The sequence below is a fragment of the Dermacentor andersoni genome, chromosome 6 (assembly GCF_023375885.2).
Source record: "Dermacentor andersoni chromosome 6, qqDerAnde1_hic_scaffold, whole genome shotgun sequence".
Classification (NCBI taxonomy): Eukaryota; Metazoa; Arthropoda; class Arachnida; order Ixodida; family Ixodidae; genus Dermacentor; species Dermacentor andersoni.
Window position 1 is genome coordinate 31,099,015 of NC_092819.1, and position 17,517 is coordinate 31,116,531.

The 17,517-nt window shown below is 46.1% G+C and overlaps 1 protein-coding gene across 1 annotated transcript; it reads left to right on the plus strand.

Moving 5' to 3' along the window:
* The first annotated feature begins 9,513 nt into the window (after positions 1 to 9,513).
* Positions 9,514 to 16,566, plus strand: LOC126521483 (uncharacterized). Its single transcript, XM_050170193.2, has 3 exons — positions 9,514 to 9,604; positions 9,714 to 9,739; positions 9,830 to 16,566. Exons 1-3 carry the CDS (start codon positions 9,547 to 9,549, stop codon positions 15,707 to 15,709), a joined length of 5,964 nt encoding a protein of 1,987 aa, XP_050026150.1. The 5' UTR covers positions 9,514 to 9,546; the 3' UTR covers positions 15,710 to 16,566.
* The last annotated feature ends 951 nt before the right edge of the window (positions 16,567 to 17,517 follow it).

The window sequence follows — 17,517 nt, forward strand, 5'->3', positions numbered from 1 at the left end:
ACAACTACGCATGCTACACCACATAGCGACTCATGATGGTTTGCGCTTGGCGAAGTACGCAATATTTCAATCTCCGCAGCAAACTACGTATACGTAACAGAACACAATATAAATATGAGTACTATCATTCAGAAATAACACATCGATTTGAGTAACTTTGCTCAACATGAGAATTTTCCGGCGAACAGAAAACAATAACTGCGGCTTGCCGTAACGGTTTGCAGAAGGACTGAAAAGCGGGCGATTTGGAACCTATACATTCTTGGGCATGCGCACATAAAAAAACGAAACACGAGTAATGGTTTGTTGTCGCACATGCACTGGCATGCGTTGCTTAAAGAAGGCATAGACTTTCAAACCTAGCGCGCATTCCAAGAGGTTTTCCCGCCATGCGAAACATGTTCTCGGTTCTTTGCAACGTTCCCTTTGTATGCGCTGTGTCGTTCACAGCAAATGTAATACCGGCCAAGAAACACGCTGACTACTCGTATTCGTTAAAGGCGGGAGTTTTCAAATGAACACCTAGTTAGTGTTAGGAGAAACGTGACGGAAGCGTGCAGAGATTCCGACAGCTTGTTTGCTTTACCTCGATGAATGGTTGCCATAAACAGGATCTCCGCCGTCGCAGCTAGTCGTCCGTCCCTGAGTGCTGCGGTTGCCCAGTCGCCGAAGATAATGAAAAGCTCTCAAGACAACCGTTCCTTGCGGCATCGCTAAATGACAAGATAAGCGTAGTAGCGGGTATCATGTCCGGATCGTAGTTTTCTTCGCTCTTATTCTCACGTCCACACAGTTCACGCATTTTTATTTTTTGACAGTGGCGATGCATAGAATTAATGCATTTAGAAAAAGGAAGAATTGCATAAAAGAGGTCTCCGATGTCATGGCATTAATGTCCTGGCAGAGAGATGTGTAGGCAGAGATATCAAAAATGACATATTAACAAGATTGAGTGCATACAGTATAAAACGGTACGTTTAACTGTCGTATACGTCAGGGACTTTACACCTTCTTTTAACCTTTCTAGTCCAAACATAACCCCGTTGTCAAGACATCGTCACAACAAAAGCTTAAAATATCCGCATACCCTAATTAACGTCGTCACACTGTACCCGCGTAGATAAATGCATAAAGTTCGCTGAACCTTCGCGCACCCTTAGCCCTCACAATCTACACCTTTAACATTTCAGCCTAACACCGACACATATAAACGCAGTTCCTTCTTCCCATTAACTATAGAACGTTGGACTTTTCTCCCTGGAGATGTTCTTCCATGGCTATTAAAATTTTTTTTTCTGCACATATGGGATGGTTTTTCGCGCTCCGGCAATAAAATGCTCAATCGGAGCTGCGGTGTGTTTCAATAAAACAAATAAATAAAATAAATGTTGACCTGAGCTACGTTCTAGCCTGCTACTTTGCACTGGCGGAGGGGAAAGAGAAAATAAAGAGAAAATGGAGGATGACGATTAAAAAAAGAAACGCCGGAAACGCGCCGTGGAAGCATGCAAAAATAATGAGCAAAATGGAAGCACTGCAATGACACTAATGTTTGCGTCTGTCCAGCGGTGAATCTGTGTTTCAAAAGATAAGTGGGTAGTATAGCGGCGGCGTTTATCATGTTGACTACTTTGAACGTCTACTGGGTATACGGGAGGTCCCAATTCAGTCTACGACTCTAGGAACTCCTTAATTATGTAACTGTGAAACAACAGCACATGCGGATGACTAAATATGATTCCGACGACAAATGCATTTCCGCTCCGCTTTGATTTCGAAAAGCTTTCACGCAAGGAGCGAATGTATACATGCCACACTTCCGCTGCTTCCATTGTATGGGCACAGTTTTGCAGCTTAGAAATTACAAGAAGCGAGCATCTAAATTGACAGGGAGAGTTACGCCTCGTTCTACTGTCTGTATAGGGTTCTTAGAGGCCAGTGGCTGCAAACACGCGGTGTCACGGCACTGAGTAGTCTTAGTGACTTTGCTACGCCTGCGATGACTTGTTGCGCATGGAAACGTCCGATGTTGTTCACAGACGGGAGAATACTGTAATGCATCTATCTGTTCCTCTACACCCAAATAATATATTTATCTCCATCCAGGTAGGGGAAAGGCAGAGGCGGGTGAAATCCACGCTCACATGGCCACGCACTCGCCTGAAAGCCTCCTAATGTTTGACTTCTACACATAAGAGCTTTGGAATCACGGAAGAAGACGAGGAGAACGTGCTACATATAAAGCGTAATATAGTTCAGACCAGCGTGAAATTATTTACCAGAGCATATCGCTCAGAACCCATGTCAGGATTATTTCGACTTTCAAGCTTCAAACGAACGCTTGATGCTTGTGCTGTACCGTGTATATATGTTCTTGGTTGTTACCGACTCCATAGCTCACCTAAAAACATTCAAGAGAGCTCTAGGCTTACACTGACGACTCACTGGCTAAGGCAACTCGTGTGCGGCTCCTCTACAGGAGCCGAGAACGTGTCGTCAAAATTACCGAACAAGCTCATTGAGAAGTCTCATTCTACGCAAAGTGCAAACACGCGTTCGGTTCCCCCTATCCGAGCAGCGTTTGACGGCGGCGAGATAGGCCGCGATCATAAACTCGACAAGAAAAGTGGCGGCGGCGGTGCAAGCGTCAGCAACACAGGCGATAATGACGTCGCGGCAATTATGCTACTGCTTCCCGTGGCCAGTTTGCGATATAGGGGCATAAAAAGCGCGGAAACCGGACGAAGACGTTTCTTTAAACGAAATACGGTGGCAAGCTATACAGCGCTCAGGGACCCCAATGCCTTGAGGTGAGTATAAACTCCATTTGCTTATTTCACTTCTTATATATATGTTTTTTCTTCTTTTTTTCTTTTACTATACAGGACAACCGTGAATGAAAGTAAGAACTGTGTCTCGTTTCTAATTCCTAGCAGGTCCGATAGCTCGGCTTTATCTACGCATAGCATCCGTGCGCTTCACTCTAGAGGTGTTAAAAATATGTTAATGCACCTGAATCGCACAGCGACTGAGAATTCTCGCCATATGACCTAGGGTTCTTGATGAAAGTGCTGGCGATTTTTTTTCCTCATTATTCCACCCGTTCATTTTTTACTGCGATTTAGATAGCCGCAAGCACCCTGTAAAACGCGTCACTCTATCACATCACGGATGTTTCTTACGCGACCGGCAACAGCTACCTATAGCCACGCTTTATCCACGCCGCACACACTAACACTCCCGCAAGCGCGAAGGCTGTAGCTTCAGAAACAATTAATCTTTCACTGCACTTCCCGAATAAATTCTTCTTCGCAGGAATTTTACTTGTGTGCGATACAGGGACTTTCCCAAGTGCGCTTTTAAATGACTTGTCGCAGTCGACAATTGCTGTCGTAAGAACACTGTTGGGCTGCTTCCGCAGAAGTCATTAGTCTTCAAGGCTTCATTGCGCATCGTAGCGCAATGTTATCACTCACGCTGCCAGAACCGCTTACGTGACCCACTGCACACTCGCAAGGTTAAGTTGCACTAAGTGTTCATGACCTCGCGATTTCACGTTCCTTCCAAAGCTGGTGCCAGTTCTACACCTATTACCATTAACCTCAGTAAGTTAAAGAAAAAGAGAAGAACAATTCAATAGAAGTTCACGGAAGAGATAAAGAAAGACGTCTTTGACGTGTCAGCGGATATGTGTAAGCGTGACATGCGACTAATTCGGGTGCATCACCTAATCATCACGTTTCTTATACTTCACGCGTTCTAATATACATGCTTGAAATATCAGCGCTAGATTTCGGTTTTGACTGCGAGCAATCGATGCTTCAGTTGTGTACGTCTCGCTTGGATGGCGGATATCGTGGCTCTCCTCATTCTCCTTTTTCCCCCTCCTCCTCTTCATTTCCACCCTTTCTTTACATCGCCAGCACTGCCGTCTCACAGTTTGGTGGGAAACAAACAATTTACAGTGACTTTAGATTGACTGTTCGTTCTTTTTTCCTTTCTTTCTTCTTTAAAAGTGTGCACTATCTTTGATAGCTTGGCTTACGCGTCGCTAATTCCGCTTCTGTAGCGGGGGCGACATTACCTGCACCACCAAAGATGAGCATGTTACGCTTGGTGTTCTGCATGGAGCTGTATTGAATCTCTTCTTGTAGCGGCAAGAGAAGCCTTTTCTGGTCGGTAGCATAATCGTAAAACCGAATTTTGATAGTGTCTTCAACCTGCTCCTAACTTCTGAGAGATTTCCGGCCTTCCAGTAAAGTGCTTCGCTTTCTTAGGAGGGTGTATCCAGAGGGATAACAAAATTTCGAAGGGTGTTCTCACATCGAAACATTCGCTGTGGATTTAATATTGTATTCAGTAGTTTTGTTTCCTTAATGACACTACCATAATGGACACACGAACTTTCGTGACTCATTACTTGTTTATTTAGCGCAGTACGCTTTAGTTTACCTTCATTTCTCTAAACTTCTAAAAAGGCAATGTATTGTGTGCTTGAAGGCTATATTTTGTTTTGTTTACTCTTCAGCATCCTCCATCTTTTTCCTTCATTCTTTTTTTTGTACGTTTCAGAAAAAGAAAGGGAAAAAATATTCTACGCCAGTTCATCTTTCTCGAATATCCGTGCTTTATTTGATGTCATCATTTCACCATTTGCGCCTCTCTAATTCAACCTATATATGTCAGTGATATCAATATACATTCAATAGACTGTAATATAAGAGCTTCTACGTTGATTAGGCTATTGTTTTAGTCATTTATTCTTGTGTGTGTTTACTTTTATGTTAATGCAGCCAGGTAAAAAAAAGCGGACTTTAATCTATTTTTAAACCATAAAGTTCGAAATGCTGCTGGGCTTACGGCTTCTAATTAATGGGGCATGGATATCAAAATCGACTAAAAATTCAAATTTTTTTATTTTAATGCAAAGATATTCCAGCATCCATGGCAAATGTTTTCACCAAGCGGCATCTTCAGACGCGCACCGGAAGGTGTTTAAAAACGGTGCCAAACGCGGCCCTCTCCTGTGACCCTGCTTGATCGCTACGCAAGTTTGGGCGATAAGCCGTGGCGTTTGCTTTGTTATTATTGATTTAAAATGCATGTCTGTTTGTATAATCGTTTAGAAATACAATGTCTGTAGTTCCTTTAACGTTTTCAATAGTCCAGTACACGCTCCGAAGGTGTCATAATAGTCGCGATAGTTCGCGCGCGAACACTTGATTTGGTGTAGGTGCCCCCCCCCCCCCCCCTCCGCAAAAAAAGAAGAAACATTTGTTGAAGCATCCATAATAAGAGACGCTGTTTATGATGCAGTTAATGACTACAGTGATGCAACAATACCAAATAGACAGTGTTTTAGACCCTTGGTGTTGCCCCAAGTATGTTTTACGAGGCTTTGCTGAACAGCATTCACCATGATAGGATAAAATAGGCAGACTTTCAGGCCTATGCAAAAGTAAAAAGAAGAAAGAAAGAGATAGAGAGAGAGAGGGGGGATGAAGATCAAGGCGAGTGATAGAAGTGTATTGAAAGGCAATACAAATAAAATAATTAAGAAGAATACGCACCAGGAGCGGTTTAGCCAACTTGTCAGAAATTTAAAATTTTAAATAACGTTTTTGAAAACCCCACTTTTGCTGGCAAAATAAACATTTTTCCTTCAACCGCTGTACTTTCCGAATAGATTTTCTTGTGAATTGTTCATGAGTGCCTGTGACACCTAATAAACCAAATGAAATGTGCTGCCACCAGACTACTGGTTTTTTATTAACAGCTTTGTCTAAGAAAATGGCTTAAAATTTGAGTCTCTGGCATGTAAACTTCTTTACTAACAATGGTCAAAGCCACAATTCCTATTTGGTTCAAAACAAAGCCCAGTGCGTATTAATCTACCAGTAAAATTTGCAGCTCTTCCCCTACATAAAAATTTTCAGAAATGTTTCTTCAAGAAAGGAAAAAAAAAACATTAAAACATTAAAAGTTATATTTTATTATTTTATATACATTCAGTATTTTTGCACTAAATTTAGCGCCCTATTAGAAGACATCTATTACGAAGAGCCTGAAAATTTTCAACAACTTAGCTTTAAAATCTGCACAGATAATTATAGGCAGCTGTAGCTGAATATCTAGGTCCGGTGTCTATCGGCCTTTAAGAGCTGCGCGCTCGAAGTTAGGTCAGTTCCGAAGCTTGGCGTATGATGTTAGAGAGAGAGAGAGAGAGAGAAACAACTTTATTCGGTCCACTACAGACGTAAGCAAGCTCCACGTCACCTGGCTAGGCCCACTCGGGGACCATCAGGTGAAACCTGACGGCCCTCTCGCGAGCCCTCTGGACTGCCAGGATTTGAGAGGTGTGATCCTGGGCTTTAATTAACTTCATCATTTCCTCTTGAGTGAAAGGGGGACCGGCAGAGGCGCAGCCCCACAGGACATGTTCGAAGTCCGCATAATCACCACACAGAGGGCAGTCCGGGCTTGGGAACCGTTCGGGGTACATTGTGTGCAGCGCCGCGGGGCTCGGGTAAGTGCTTGTTTGCAGAAGCCTCAGAGTGACTGCCTGGGCCCTGCACAGCGAGGAGTGCGGCGAAGGTAGGAGTCTTCTTGACATATAATTATATTTGCAGATTTCGTTGTACGAGTAGAGAGGCTCGGGTCTCCCAGGAGAGGACGCGTTGCCCAGCGCACGGTCAGTCAAACCTCGTGCAGCCGAGTGCGCCTCCTCGTTGGGGTTGATCGAGGCACCCTCAATGGTTCCAAGGTGCGCAGGGAACCAGGCCAAAGAGTGATGTTTCATGTCTTTGGCACTTTGGATGATACGTAGGGCCTGGGGAGCCACCATTCCCATCTGAAAGGCCCTGACAGCGGCCTTGGAATCAGAATAAATCGTGTCGTGTACACTGTCCGTTAATGCAAGAGCAATAGCAACCTGCTCTGCAACGCTGGAATTAGAAGTGCGGACGGTAGCGCAGCTAAGGATTTTAGAATCACCGTCGATGACCACTGAGGAGAAGGCCTCTTCTTGAACATACGAAGCAGCGTCTACGAAGCATGTTCGGTCCTTGTTCAAGCGGGCACTGGCGAGCAGAGCTTTACCCCTGGCTCGTCTTCGTCCTTCGTTGTAGGTGGGATGCATATTTCGTGGCAACCGGTGTATGTAAATCTTGGACCTTACGTCGCTAGGCAGCTTCACAGCGTCGAGACTGACGACCGTGGGGTTACGTCCCAGCTGGCCAAGTATGGCTCGGCCCGCTGGCGTACCGGAAAGTCTGACAAACTGGGAAAATTCTTGGGCTTCAATGATTTCTTCGAACGTGTTGTGAATTCCCAAATTGAGGAGGTCTTTTGTGTGCGTTCGGATGGGAAGGCCGAGGGCAAGCTTGAAGACTCTTCTGATTAGGGCATTGATCTTGTTGCGCTCCGATACGAGCCAGTTGTGCATAGCCCCTGAATAAGCGAGGTGGCATAACACGAAGGCGTGGATAATCCGGATCAGATTGTCTTCCTTGATTCCGCGGTACCTGTTGGCGATTCTTCGGATCAGGCCGAGGGCGCTTTCGGTCTTGGAGCAAATGCGTTTGAGGGCGGCTCCATTGGCCCCGTTCGACTCGATGAACATTCCTAGGACCCTGATAGTGTCTACCCGCGGTACTGGGGAGCCCTTACCGGTGAGTAACGTAATGCGGCTCTCTGTTGCTGGCTTCCAGGACCGGTGTGAACCGCCTCTGGGCCTCTTCTTGTAGAGCAAGAGCTCGGATTTAGCGGGCGAGCACCTTAGCCCGGTGGGGATAAGATACCGCTCCGTCACATCGATGGCCTCTTGCAAAGCACCCTCGACCTGCCCTTCACATCCACTGGAGCACCAGATGGTGATGTCATCCGCGTAGATCGTGTGGTTAATGTTCGGGATTTTGTTCAAGGCCCTCGACAGGTTGATCAGGGAGATGTTGAACAGCGTCGGAGAGATCACTGCCCCCTGAGGTGTTCCCTTTGGCCCAAGCTGGATTTCGTGGGTCAAAAACTCGTCAATCTTGAGTCTAGTGGACCTTGAGGAAAGGAAGGAGCGCACGAAATTGTACGCCCGTTTGCCAACGTTACACTCTGTCAGGCTCTTGAGAATAAAGGCGTGCGATATGTTGTCAAAAGCCTTTTCCAGATCCAAGCCGAGAATTGCCTTAGTGTCGGCGGAGGTAGAGTCAATGATCTGGTGCTTGATCAGTCTCATGGCGTCCTGAGTCGAAAGCCCCGACCGAAAGCCAATCATGTTGTGTGTATAGCATTCGTTAGACTCGAGATGGTCAGTGAGGCGGTTAAGCATGGCGTGCTCGGCCATCTTTCCAACACACGACGTCAGGGAGATGGGCCTGAGATTGTCGATGCTCGGCGCCTTACCTGGCTTCGGTATGAGTACTGTGTGGGCTGCTTTCCAGCTCTTGGGAATGAGGCCGCTGCACCAGATATCATTCATCTTGTGCGTAAGGAACTCGATTGAGGCGTCGTCGAGATGCTTGAGCATTTTGTTGGTGATCCCGTCGGGCCCAGGGGCAGATCTGCCGTTGAGGGATGCGAGAACTCGCTTGACCTCAGCCACGGTAAAATCCTCGTCCATAGATGGTACGTCACGCCCTTCGTACTCGGGAAACTGGGGGGGCACCGGATCATTCGTGGCCTCCAGGTACTTGTCTATGAGGTGCTCCGTGGCTGCCTCATCTGGAGTCGAGTCGGTCGCCAAATGGACAGCTTTCGCCAAAGCTCTCTTCTGGTTGGACTTGGTGTTGCCATCGTGCAGTAGGTGCCTAAGGAGACCCCAGCTTTTACCGTTCTTGAGCTGGCCCTCCACCGAGTCGCACAGTTCGTCCCATTGCTGCTTGCATAGCACCTTGCAATGAGCCTCTATCATCTTGTTTATATCGGAAATTTTCTTGCGTAGTCTTCTGTTATGGCGCTGAGTCTTCCATCTCGCGAGCAGTGCCTGCTTGGCTTCCAATAGATGCGCCAGCCTACTGTATGATGTTAGAGAAAACTTCCTACGACCATGCAAGCAACGAAGTTATTCGAATCGAATTTTACGTTTCGTACCACACGAATCCCGTTAAAATTTTAATCCCTAGACACTTAACGCTGTTAAGTTCCAAAAGGCCCACAAACCTACAGAGTTTCCGGCGTGTGCAATTGAATATACCTTGCGGTATATTGAAAAACGTGTTTAACAATGTGCTACTCGAGAGTAACTTGCGTGTTTGAAAGTCCTTCATTTTCATTACTGGTCTACGCGTGTATACTAATGCCGATTTCCAAAGTAAAGTGAATAAGCTACTGTACAACAAAGAAAATTCAAAGTAGAAAGCGCGTTTACAGTACCCGTTAGAACCGCCCATTCCCAATGATATGTACTAACCACACGGCGTACGTTAGACTGATCGTTTCCAAACCTGACGTGTGTACTCATATGCCTTGACTTGTCCGGTGCGATAGTAAAGGTACACTTGCATGGAGCAGTACAAGGGCGCCCCAACTTCATTCCCATATTTTCTTTTTCAGGAAATGAAAAGATCCGTCGTTTTCTACTCCTTTGCCATTTTCTTGTTTCTTTGCAAGCAAGGTAAGTTATCTACACTTGCTCTCGTGTTGCATGGAAATTACTGCAAAAGTATGGTGTTATATATTTAAATATAGACGAGTTTAATTTACTATACGGCTTTCTTTTTCAGATGCGTTGGCCCAGTACATATTGCCGGTACTGTGTCGATTTATTTGTTTGTTTGCGACGCTGAAATTACGCGGGTATTCTTAAGTGATGATTAAAGTATTTTATTTTCTCCCGCAGATGGGGACAGCACCCTATGGCTTGGCGGTCAGCAACGCGTACATGCAGAGGGGACGCGCCATTGGAGCGGCACAGAGTGGTCTGTTCGGTGCGGGCATGCGACCAGCTCGCACTGGCGCCATGACGCCACGGCTTTACCGACCCTATGGTCTATACCCAGGTGGTCCTTATCCTGGTCCCACTGCTGTGCAGCCGATAGCGGCGGCGCCACCCACCTACCTTGCTACTCAACCGGTACCCGTGCAGCCCCAACCACACGAGCTTCAGCCGGCGCCACAGGCTCAAGTATACGTTCTGCAAGCAGCACCGGCGCCCCAGGCGCTACTGTACCCTCAGCCGTTACTGGTACCTCAGCAACTGTACCCGCTTAAGCCTGGTCCAGCGGCCCCTCAGCTGTATGCGCACCAGGCCGTGTTAGTACCGCCACCACAACCGTATCATTTTCAACCTTTAGCAACCATTCAGCAGCAGCCGTACACAGTTCAGCAGCAATCAGAGCTACAACCACAGCCCAACCCTGTTCTCGCACCACCGGAATTCCAGCCAGAATCTTCCCTTGACCAGAGGTCTGCAGCCACCCAGCCATCCCAGCCGCAAACGTACGCGGCTCAGCCACGACAACTGCTTTTGTACAGCATCGACCCAGCTACTTCTTTTCGGAATGAACCGGATCGCGATTCTGTCCACGTCGAACGTGATCCTGCGAGCGTAGATAACGTGCACGCGCAAGCTGTGACACGCACGAACTCCTTGCCATTCAGCTTGGTGCAACAAGCTTTTCCGGGAGGCTCGGTGCTGTTCCCTGTTCACAACAGAAGCCTACCCGGTTTGGCCCTAGCGCAGCGACACCTCAACCAAGCCAAGGAGTGGATTTCATCCATACCATCAATTAACGTAAAACCACAGCAGTCTAGCACCTTAGCTCGGGTTTTACCATGGCTTTCAACGAAGGTGCCATGGCTGCACCGCGAAGCTTCATCGCAATTGAAAGAAAGCGAAGAAACAATACTAAAAAATTCCAGGAACCCAAAGGAAAGAATTGAACAGCAACAACAAAGGTTACGGCTCTGGCAAGAAAGGCAGCGGCGACAGCTGTCTATGCAGCGTCTGCAGCATCAGCAGTTACTTAAGCAAAATAATGAAAAGCGGAGGAAGCTTCAGGAGCAAAGGCGACAGCGAGAGAGGCAACAGCGGTTGTTGGCACAAAGAACACGTGAACAACATCTGAGGCAACAACGAGCTCATCAAGGGGCAGTGAAGCAGAACAAGCAATTCAGGCAAGGTCAATTCCTTTTGCACGAGCAACGCCGACGGCAGCATAGTGAACCATGGACAAGACATATGGCTCCAGGATCCGTGTTCACGTCACCGAGGCAAATTCACGTGGCATCTGTACAACAAGCCCAAGGATCAGCTTCAAAAAGGCAAACCAGCGCTTTGGTTCACCCACAAGCAAGACGTGGCGGAAATATCAGCATCGTTAGAGGACCTTCATCTGGAGTAACAGTCAATAAGACAGCCTCTGGAAGCAGTATTAACGTACAGGTCCAACCAGGGATTCGTGGAGCTTCTAACAAGCATATTGTTGTGAAGAATCCTTGGACAGGAGTGACAATCAACAAAACAGTCACCGCGCAAGGTGCTTCCGTCCAAGTAAAACGAGACCCTCGAGTATCTGTAAAAAGTCAAATACTGGTCAAGAACCCATGGACAGGGGTTACTGTCAACAAAACAGTCTCTGTGGGTGATGTAAATGTGGAGATACAGAGCAAGAAGCAAGGATCTCCGATGTCGCGGACATTTGTACAAAATCCTTGGACAGGAGTGACAGTCAATAAGACTATAAGTGGAAGCGGTGCCAGCGTCTCAGTAAAGCGGGGTCAACAAAAAGTTCCTGGCAGCCAAATAGTTGTTCAAAACCCATGGACTGGTGTGACCGTAAATAAAACAATAACCGCCAACGGCGTCAACGTGCAAGTGCAACGTGAAAGCCATGTGATTCCTAGCAGACAAGTTATGATGCAGAATCCTTGGGCAGGAGTGACTATCAACAAAACAGTAACCACGCAAGCTACCAATGACCAAATAGAGCATGAAGCCTTGGCATCTCCAATCCACAAAGTCCTGGTTCACAACCCGTGGACGGGGGTTACAGTTAACAAAACAATCACTAAAAGTGATGTGAATGTCGAAATTAATCAAAACGAGCAGGGAACGTTGAAGAAACAAATATCTATAAAGAACCCTTGGGCAGAAGTGACAGTGAACAAAACTCTAGCTGGTGGTGACATCGCCGTCACTGTCCAGCGCGACCAACAAGAAGTTCCTAGCAACCAAATATTCGTACAGAACCCTTGGACTGGAGTGACTGTCAATAAAACAATAAATGCGAAGGGTGTCAACGTGCAAGTACAAAGTGGGAATCATGGCATTGCTAGCAGTCAAGTTGTAGTCCGGAATCCCTGGGCAGGAGTGACAATCAACAAAACAGTTACCGCGCAAGGTACCAACGTCCAAATAGAGCGCGGCTCTGGAGTGTTTCCAAGCCACCAAATCCTGGTTCAAAACCCATGGACGGGGGTTACAGTGAACAAAACTGTAACTGGTAGTGGTGTCAGCGTCTCCGTGCAGCGTGACCAACAAGAAACTCTTAGCCGTCAAATACTTGTTCAGAATCCTTGGACTGGAATGACTGTCAACAAAACGATAAATGCGACAGGGGTCAACGTGCAAGTGCAAAGTGGGAATCATGGCATTGCTAGCACTCAAGTTGTAGTTCAGAATCCCTGGGCAGGAGTGACAATCAACAAAACAGTTACCGCGCAAGGTACCAACGTCCAAATAGAGCGCAACTCTGGAGTGCTTCCAAGCCACCAAATCTTGGTTCAAAACCCATGGACGGGCGTTACAGTGAACAAAACTGTAACTGGTAGTGGTGTCAGCGTCTCCGTGCAGCGTGACCAACAAGAAACTCCTAGCCGTCAAATACTTGTTCAGAATCCTTCGACTGGAATGACTGTCAACAAAACAATAAATGCGACAGGGGTCAACGTGCAAGTGCAAAGTGGAAGTCACGGAACTGCTAGCACTCAAGTTGTAGTGCAGAATCCCTTGACAGGAGTGACGATAAACAAAACAATTACTGCACATGGTACCAACTTCCAAACAGAGCGTGACTCCCAAGTGTCTCCAAGCCACCAAATCCTCGTTCAAAACCCACTGACTGTAGTTAAAATCAACAAATCGTTCACTGGAAGCGACGTGAATGTCGAAATCCAGCACAATGAGCGAGGAACGTCCGAGGAGCAAATATCGGTAAAGAACCCTTGGACAGAAGTGACGGTCAACAAAACCATAATTGACAGTGGTGTCAGAGTTTCAGTGCCGCAGAGCGCACAGGAAGTTCCTAGCAGCAAAATAGCCATCCAATACCCATGGATAGGAGTAAATATCAGCAAATCAATCACAGGACCAAACGTCAACGTATCTGTCGAGCACAGCAGCCAAATGCAAGACCGAGAATCTCAGGATACAGTTGTAATCAGAAGGGCAGACCCTGGAACTAATGTCAATGTGGACGTCGAGCGCGCTGCACAAGGGTATGTTAGCAAGCAGGTAGTTGTACAAAATCCTTTCACAGGCGTGACAGTGAACAAAAGCACAAGTGACCATGCTGTCAACATCTCAGTCTACCATGACCTCGCAAAACTTTCCAGTGGCCACGTGGTCGTCGATAACTCGCAGACTGGATTAGGAGTCAGCAATTCAATAATTGCAGGAAATGTAAAAGTGGAGCCACAGAATAGCATGGAAGAAGATCGTAGTGGCAAGACAACTGCACAGAACTCCTTGGCAGGAGTGACTGTTAACAAATCCTTAAGTGGTAGCAGCGTCAACGTCTCCGTCCAGCGTGGTCCGTCAGGACTTCTAAGCAAACGAATAGAGATTTACAACCCTTGGGCAGGAACGACTGTTAACAAAACAATCAGTGAAGATGGTGTAAACGTTTCAGTGCAAAATGGTCTTCTAGGGGCCCCAAATAGTCAACTAATTGTCGAAAACCCGTGGGCGGGAGTGACGATTAACAAAACCACTACCACAAACAACATTAATTTTGAGGTCCAACGGAGCGTAGATGGAGCCTACAACAGTCATATAGTGGCAACAAATCCTTTCACAGCAGTGACAGTCAACAAAACAATTAGCGGTAGTGGTACGAAAGTCTCAGTCAAGCAAGGCGCAGGGGACGTCCTGAATAAACATATAGTGGTCCAAAATCCGTGGACAGGTGTGACGGTAAACAAAACAATCACCGGAAACGGCGTAAGTATCCAGGTAGAACGCGGTGTGCAAACGGCGTCGAGACCTGACGTTGTTCAAGGCGCAGGAACAGGAGCGACAATTAATCAAACTCTTAGTGCAAATAACTTGAACAATGTAGCACAACGTACCGGTGGAGAAGTTATTAGTAAAACCGAAATCGAACTACCGTGGGCAGGCTTTTCTGTAAACAAAACCATATCTACAAGCGGTCTAAATGTGGAAATTCATCGTGGCCTTCAAAGTGTTCCAGCCTCTCGAATTGTGGTCCAGAATCCCTGGGTGGGAGTAGAAGTCAACAGAACAAGAACCGGGAGCGGTGTAAACATGGAAGTCCACCGCAGCACTCAATTAGATACCAGTAGACTAATCACCCCACAGCATCATTCTACGGGTGCAACAGTTGACACCAGCAATGATGTCAGTCAGGAAGTCATTAGTGACACGCAACAACAGCCCAACGTTCAAATTTTGGTCGAGAATCCCTGGACGGGAATGAAAGTCAACAAAACCATAAGTAGAACTCATTCGAACGTTGCAGCCCACCTCGGGGTCCAAAAAGATTCAACTTTCCAGTCGTCAAATGTACAGAACCAAATCGTTATTCAAAACCCATTTACAGAAGTGACAGTAAACAAAACCACACTTGGAAGAACCGTAGATGTTCAAGTTAACCGGAATAACCAGCAGCCTTTCAAGAAGCAAGTAACTATAACTCACAATCTTCTAACAGGCACGACTGTAAACAAAACACTAACAAGCAGCAATGTCAACGTGATCGTACAGCATGGGAGCCATAGGGTTGTTACGCCAAATATAGTTGCGACTGCGAGTCAGCCCATCATCCATATTAAGCCTGTAGTACGCCGTCTGCACCAACATCATGTAAAGGAGGTGGTTGACCCTCAGGCTGCAAACTACCTCTTACCACAGCGACAATTCTTCCCGTTCTTCCAAGCTCGCCGAAACTTGAATTTTCAGATGCCTCCATACGCGCATCCATACATTCCTTTCATGCGAGGAAACCACTTTACGAAGAAAAGACCTTTTTGGCACGGCTTTCGTTTAGTAAGGCCTCCAAGTTACAGGCAACCGCAGGTCATACCTAACATATCCATTGACACTCAGGGAAGTGGCTCTGTTGTCTCGCACACCGAGATTTACCAAAACGGACGACCTCTGGTCAAGAACCGAATAAGCGTAAACCAAGATTTCACAGTCATCACAAGAGTTCATCGATTCGCTGCCGACGTTTTGAGCATCAACTACACTTTCAACTCTCAAGAAGCCGAAGGTAGTCGCAGTGACGTCAAGAACAACGTCGTAAAAAGTGAGTTTCATGGCTTTATGACAACACGACAGTGGTTCAAGCCGAAAATTAACGTGGACACCGGAGGCGATGACGTCAGCGTGAACACGCAGATATACCAGTATGGAAGACCGGCCGCAAATTCAGTTGTTGACAATCGTGCTGGGTTCGTGCTAATCACAGCGGTCCACAAGCTCCAAAGTAAACCCTTGAGCGTCAAGTACACGTTTCTTCCGCTCGGAACGCGATAGTAAAATATCTGCGAGTAGAACTTGGAGGCACGCAATAACAACTATAGAGGACAAGGTTAGGCTAACCATGCTAAGATAATGAAATATAAGACATGTAAGTAGTTATTTATCTTTGATCAAGGAACTGTGGAACACAATATAACTATGAAATACAATATAACTATGGAAAGAAAACGTTTCTTTTATGTGCCACGAATACGTTAGCCTAGCGATGTACGATAAGCATGAAACGCAAAATGATAGCAGCAATCAGAAAACAAAGTGCAGGGTCAGGCACTATTCAGTAATACATGTACTGTAGCATACCGGTGCCTACCTGAAACGGAAATCTATTGCAGCCCCGTTATACCACTGTTTAAAGTCATATCAAAAGTTGCAATAGTGAGTAGTTGCTTCACTTTTGTGTTTTATACATTATAACTGAATCATGTCATGAGAGAGATTGTTGAAAATTGTTTAAACATTGTATGCTATGAAGTAAAATTCAATATTTTGAATCTCTATTACATTGTGCTGTTTACACTGTGCAGTTGACGATCACTAATTAAGTGCTTAGAATGCAATCGAGGGCTTTTATACTGAGGGAAGCAAATTGATTGACCGGTGTATTCATTCACTGACCGCAGTGGAGCCCCAAGAACATTGTTTGCCAAGCTGTACACCTTTAAAACGGACGTTTTGTTTAACACAAATGTGTACAGAAGAGACGCAACCTTTATATACTAGTTAATACGAGCAAGACATGCTGTGACGAATGGTTACGACGAGATAACGGCAACTACGTTTGAAGGTCGTGCGGGTTGCATGTGTATGTACTGAAATAATTTTGCCGAATAAATGGACCATACTGTAAACTATGCAACTGCGTTTTTATGCTTCCATGTCACCGCACGTGGCTAAAAGCACGTGTTCCAAGACTACGTGACACCCATGGTCAGATAGAAAAGTAACATTGTGATGCTAGAAAATGACTGTCGGTAAGGCACCAGACATAACACGTTGCACTTCCCTTAGAATATAAAACTACTGCTAAGTACGAAGGTCGCAGGATCGAATCCCGGCCGGGGTGGACGCATTTCGATGGGGGCGAAACGCAAGAACACCCGCTTACCGTGCATTAAGTGCACGTTATATAGAACCCCAGGTGGTCAAAATTAATCCGGAGCTACGGTGTGCCTCATAATCAGGTCGTGGTTTCGGCATTTAAAGTCCTAGAATGTATTTTTTAAATGTAAAGCTTCATATTACGGGTTGCACGCGGCTCGTTGTATGCATGAACACAAATTATTTTTGGTTATTTTGCTTGGCTTGCGTGAGCAAGCCGACCGCAATGAAGCCGTTTTCTAATCTCAAACTGAAGGCAGCTGGGTAATTTCATTTTGTAGGAGACTACTCTGTGAAATCGAAAAAATTCTAGGAAGAACCGTGACACCCAGTCAGAAAAGCCTTATTTTTTGTACTTCCTAAAGAAGAATAAAATAATAAGACAAGATTTATTGCAAGTTTCAAGTGCTCACTCTAGCACACGAAGAGTTAAAGCAGCAGTTTCGGATTTCAACAAATGGGAGTCGTATCGCTTTATGGGACACGATGTATGGCGCATAACTCTTTTCTTACGCCTTCGAAGTTCGATGACCTTGTGCTAGGACGCCACTGCAATCGGCTCATATATTACAGCCTTTGGACTGGACATACCAGAGATATGAATTCAGACTTCCTAAAACGATGGGCACGTTTCCGCACCACCTTCTACGTGTTAGCTCCACTTGCTCTGTCTTTGATACTACCCGTCACGATACTCTGCTACG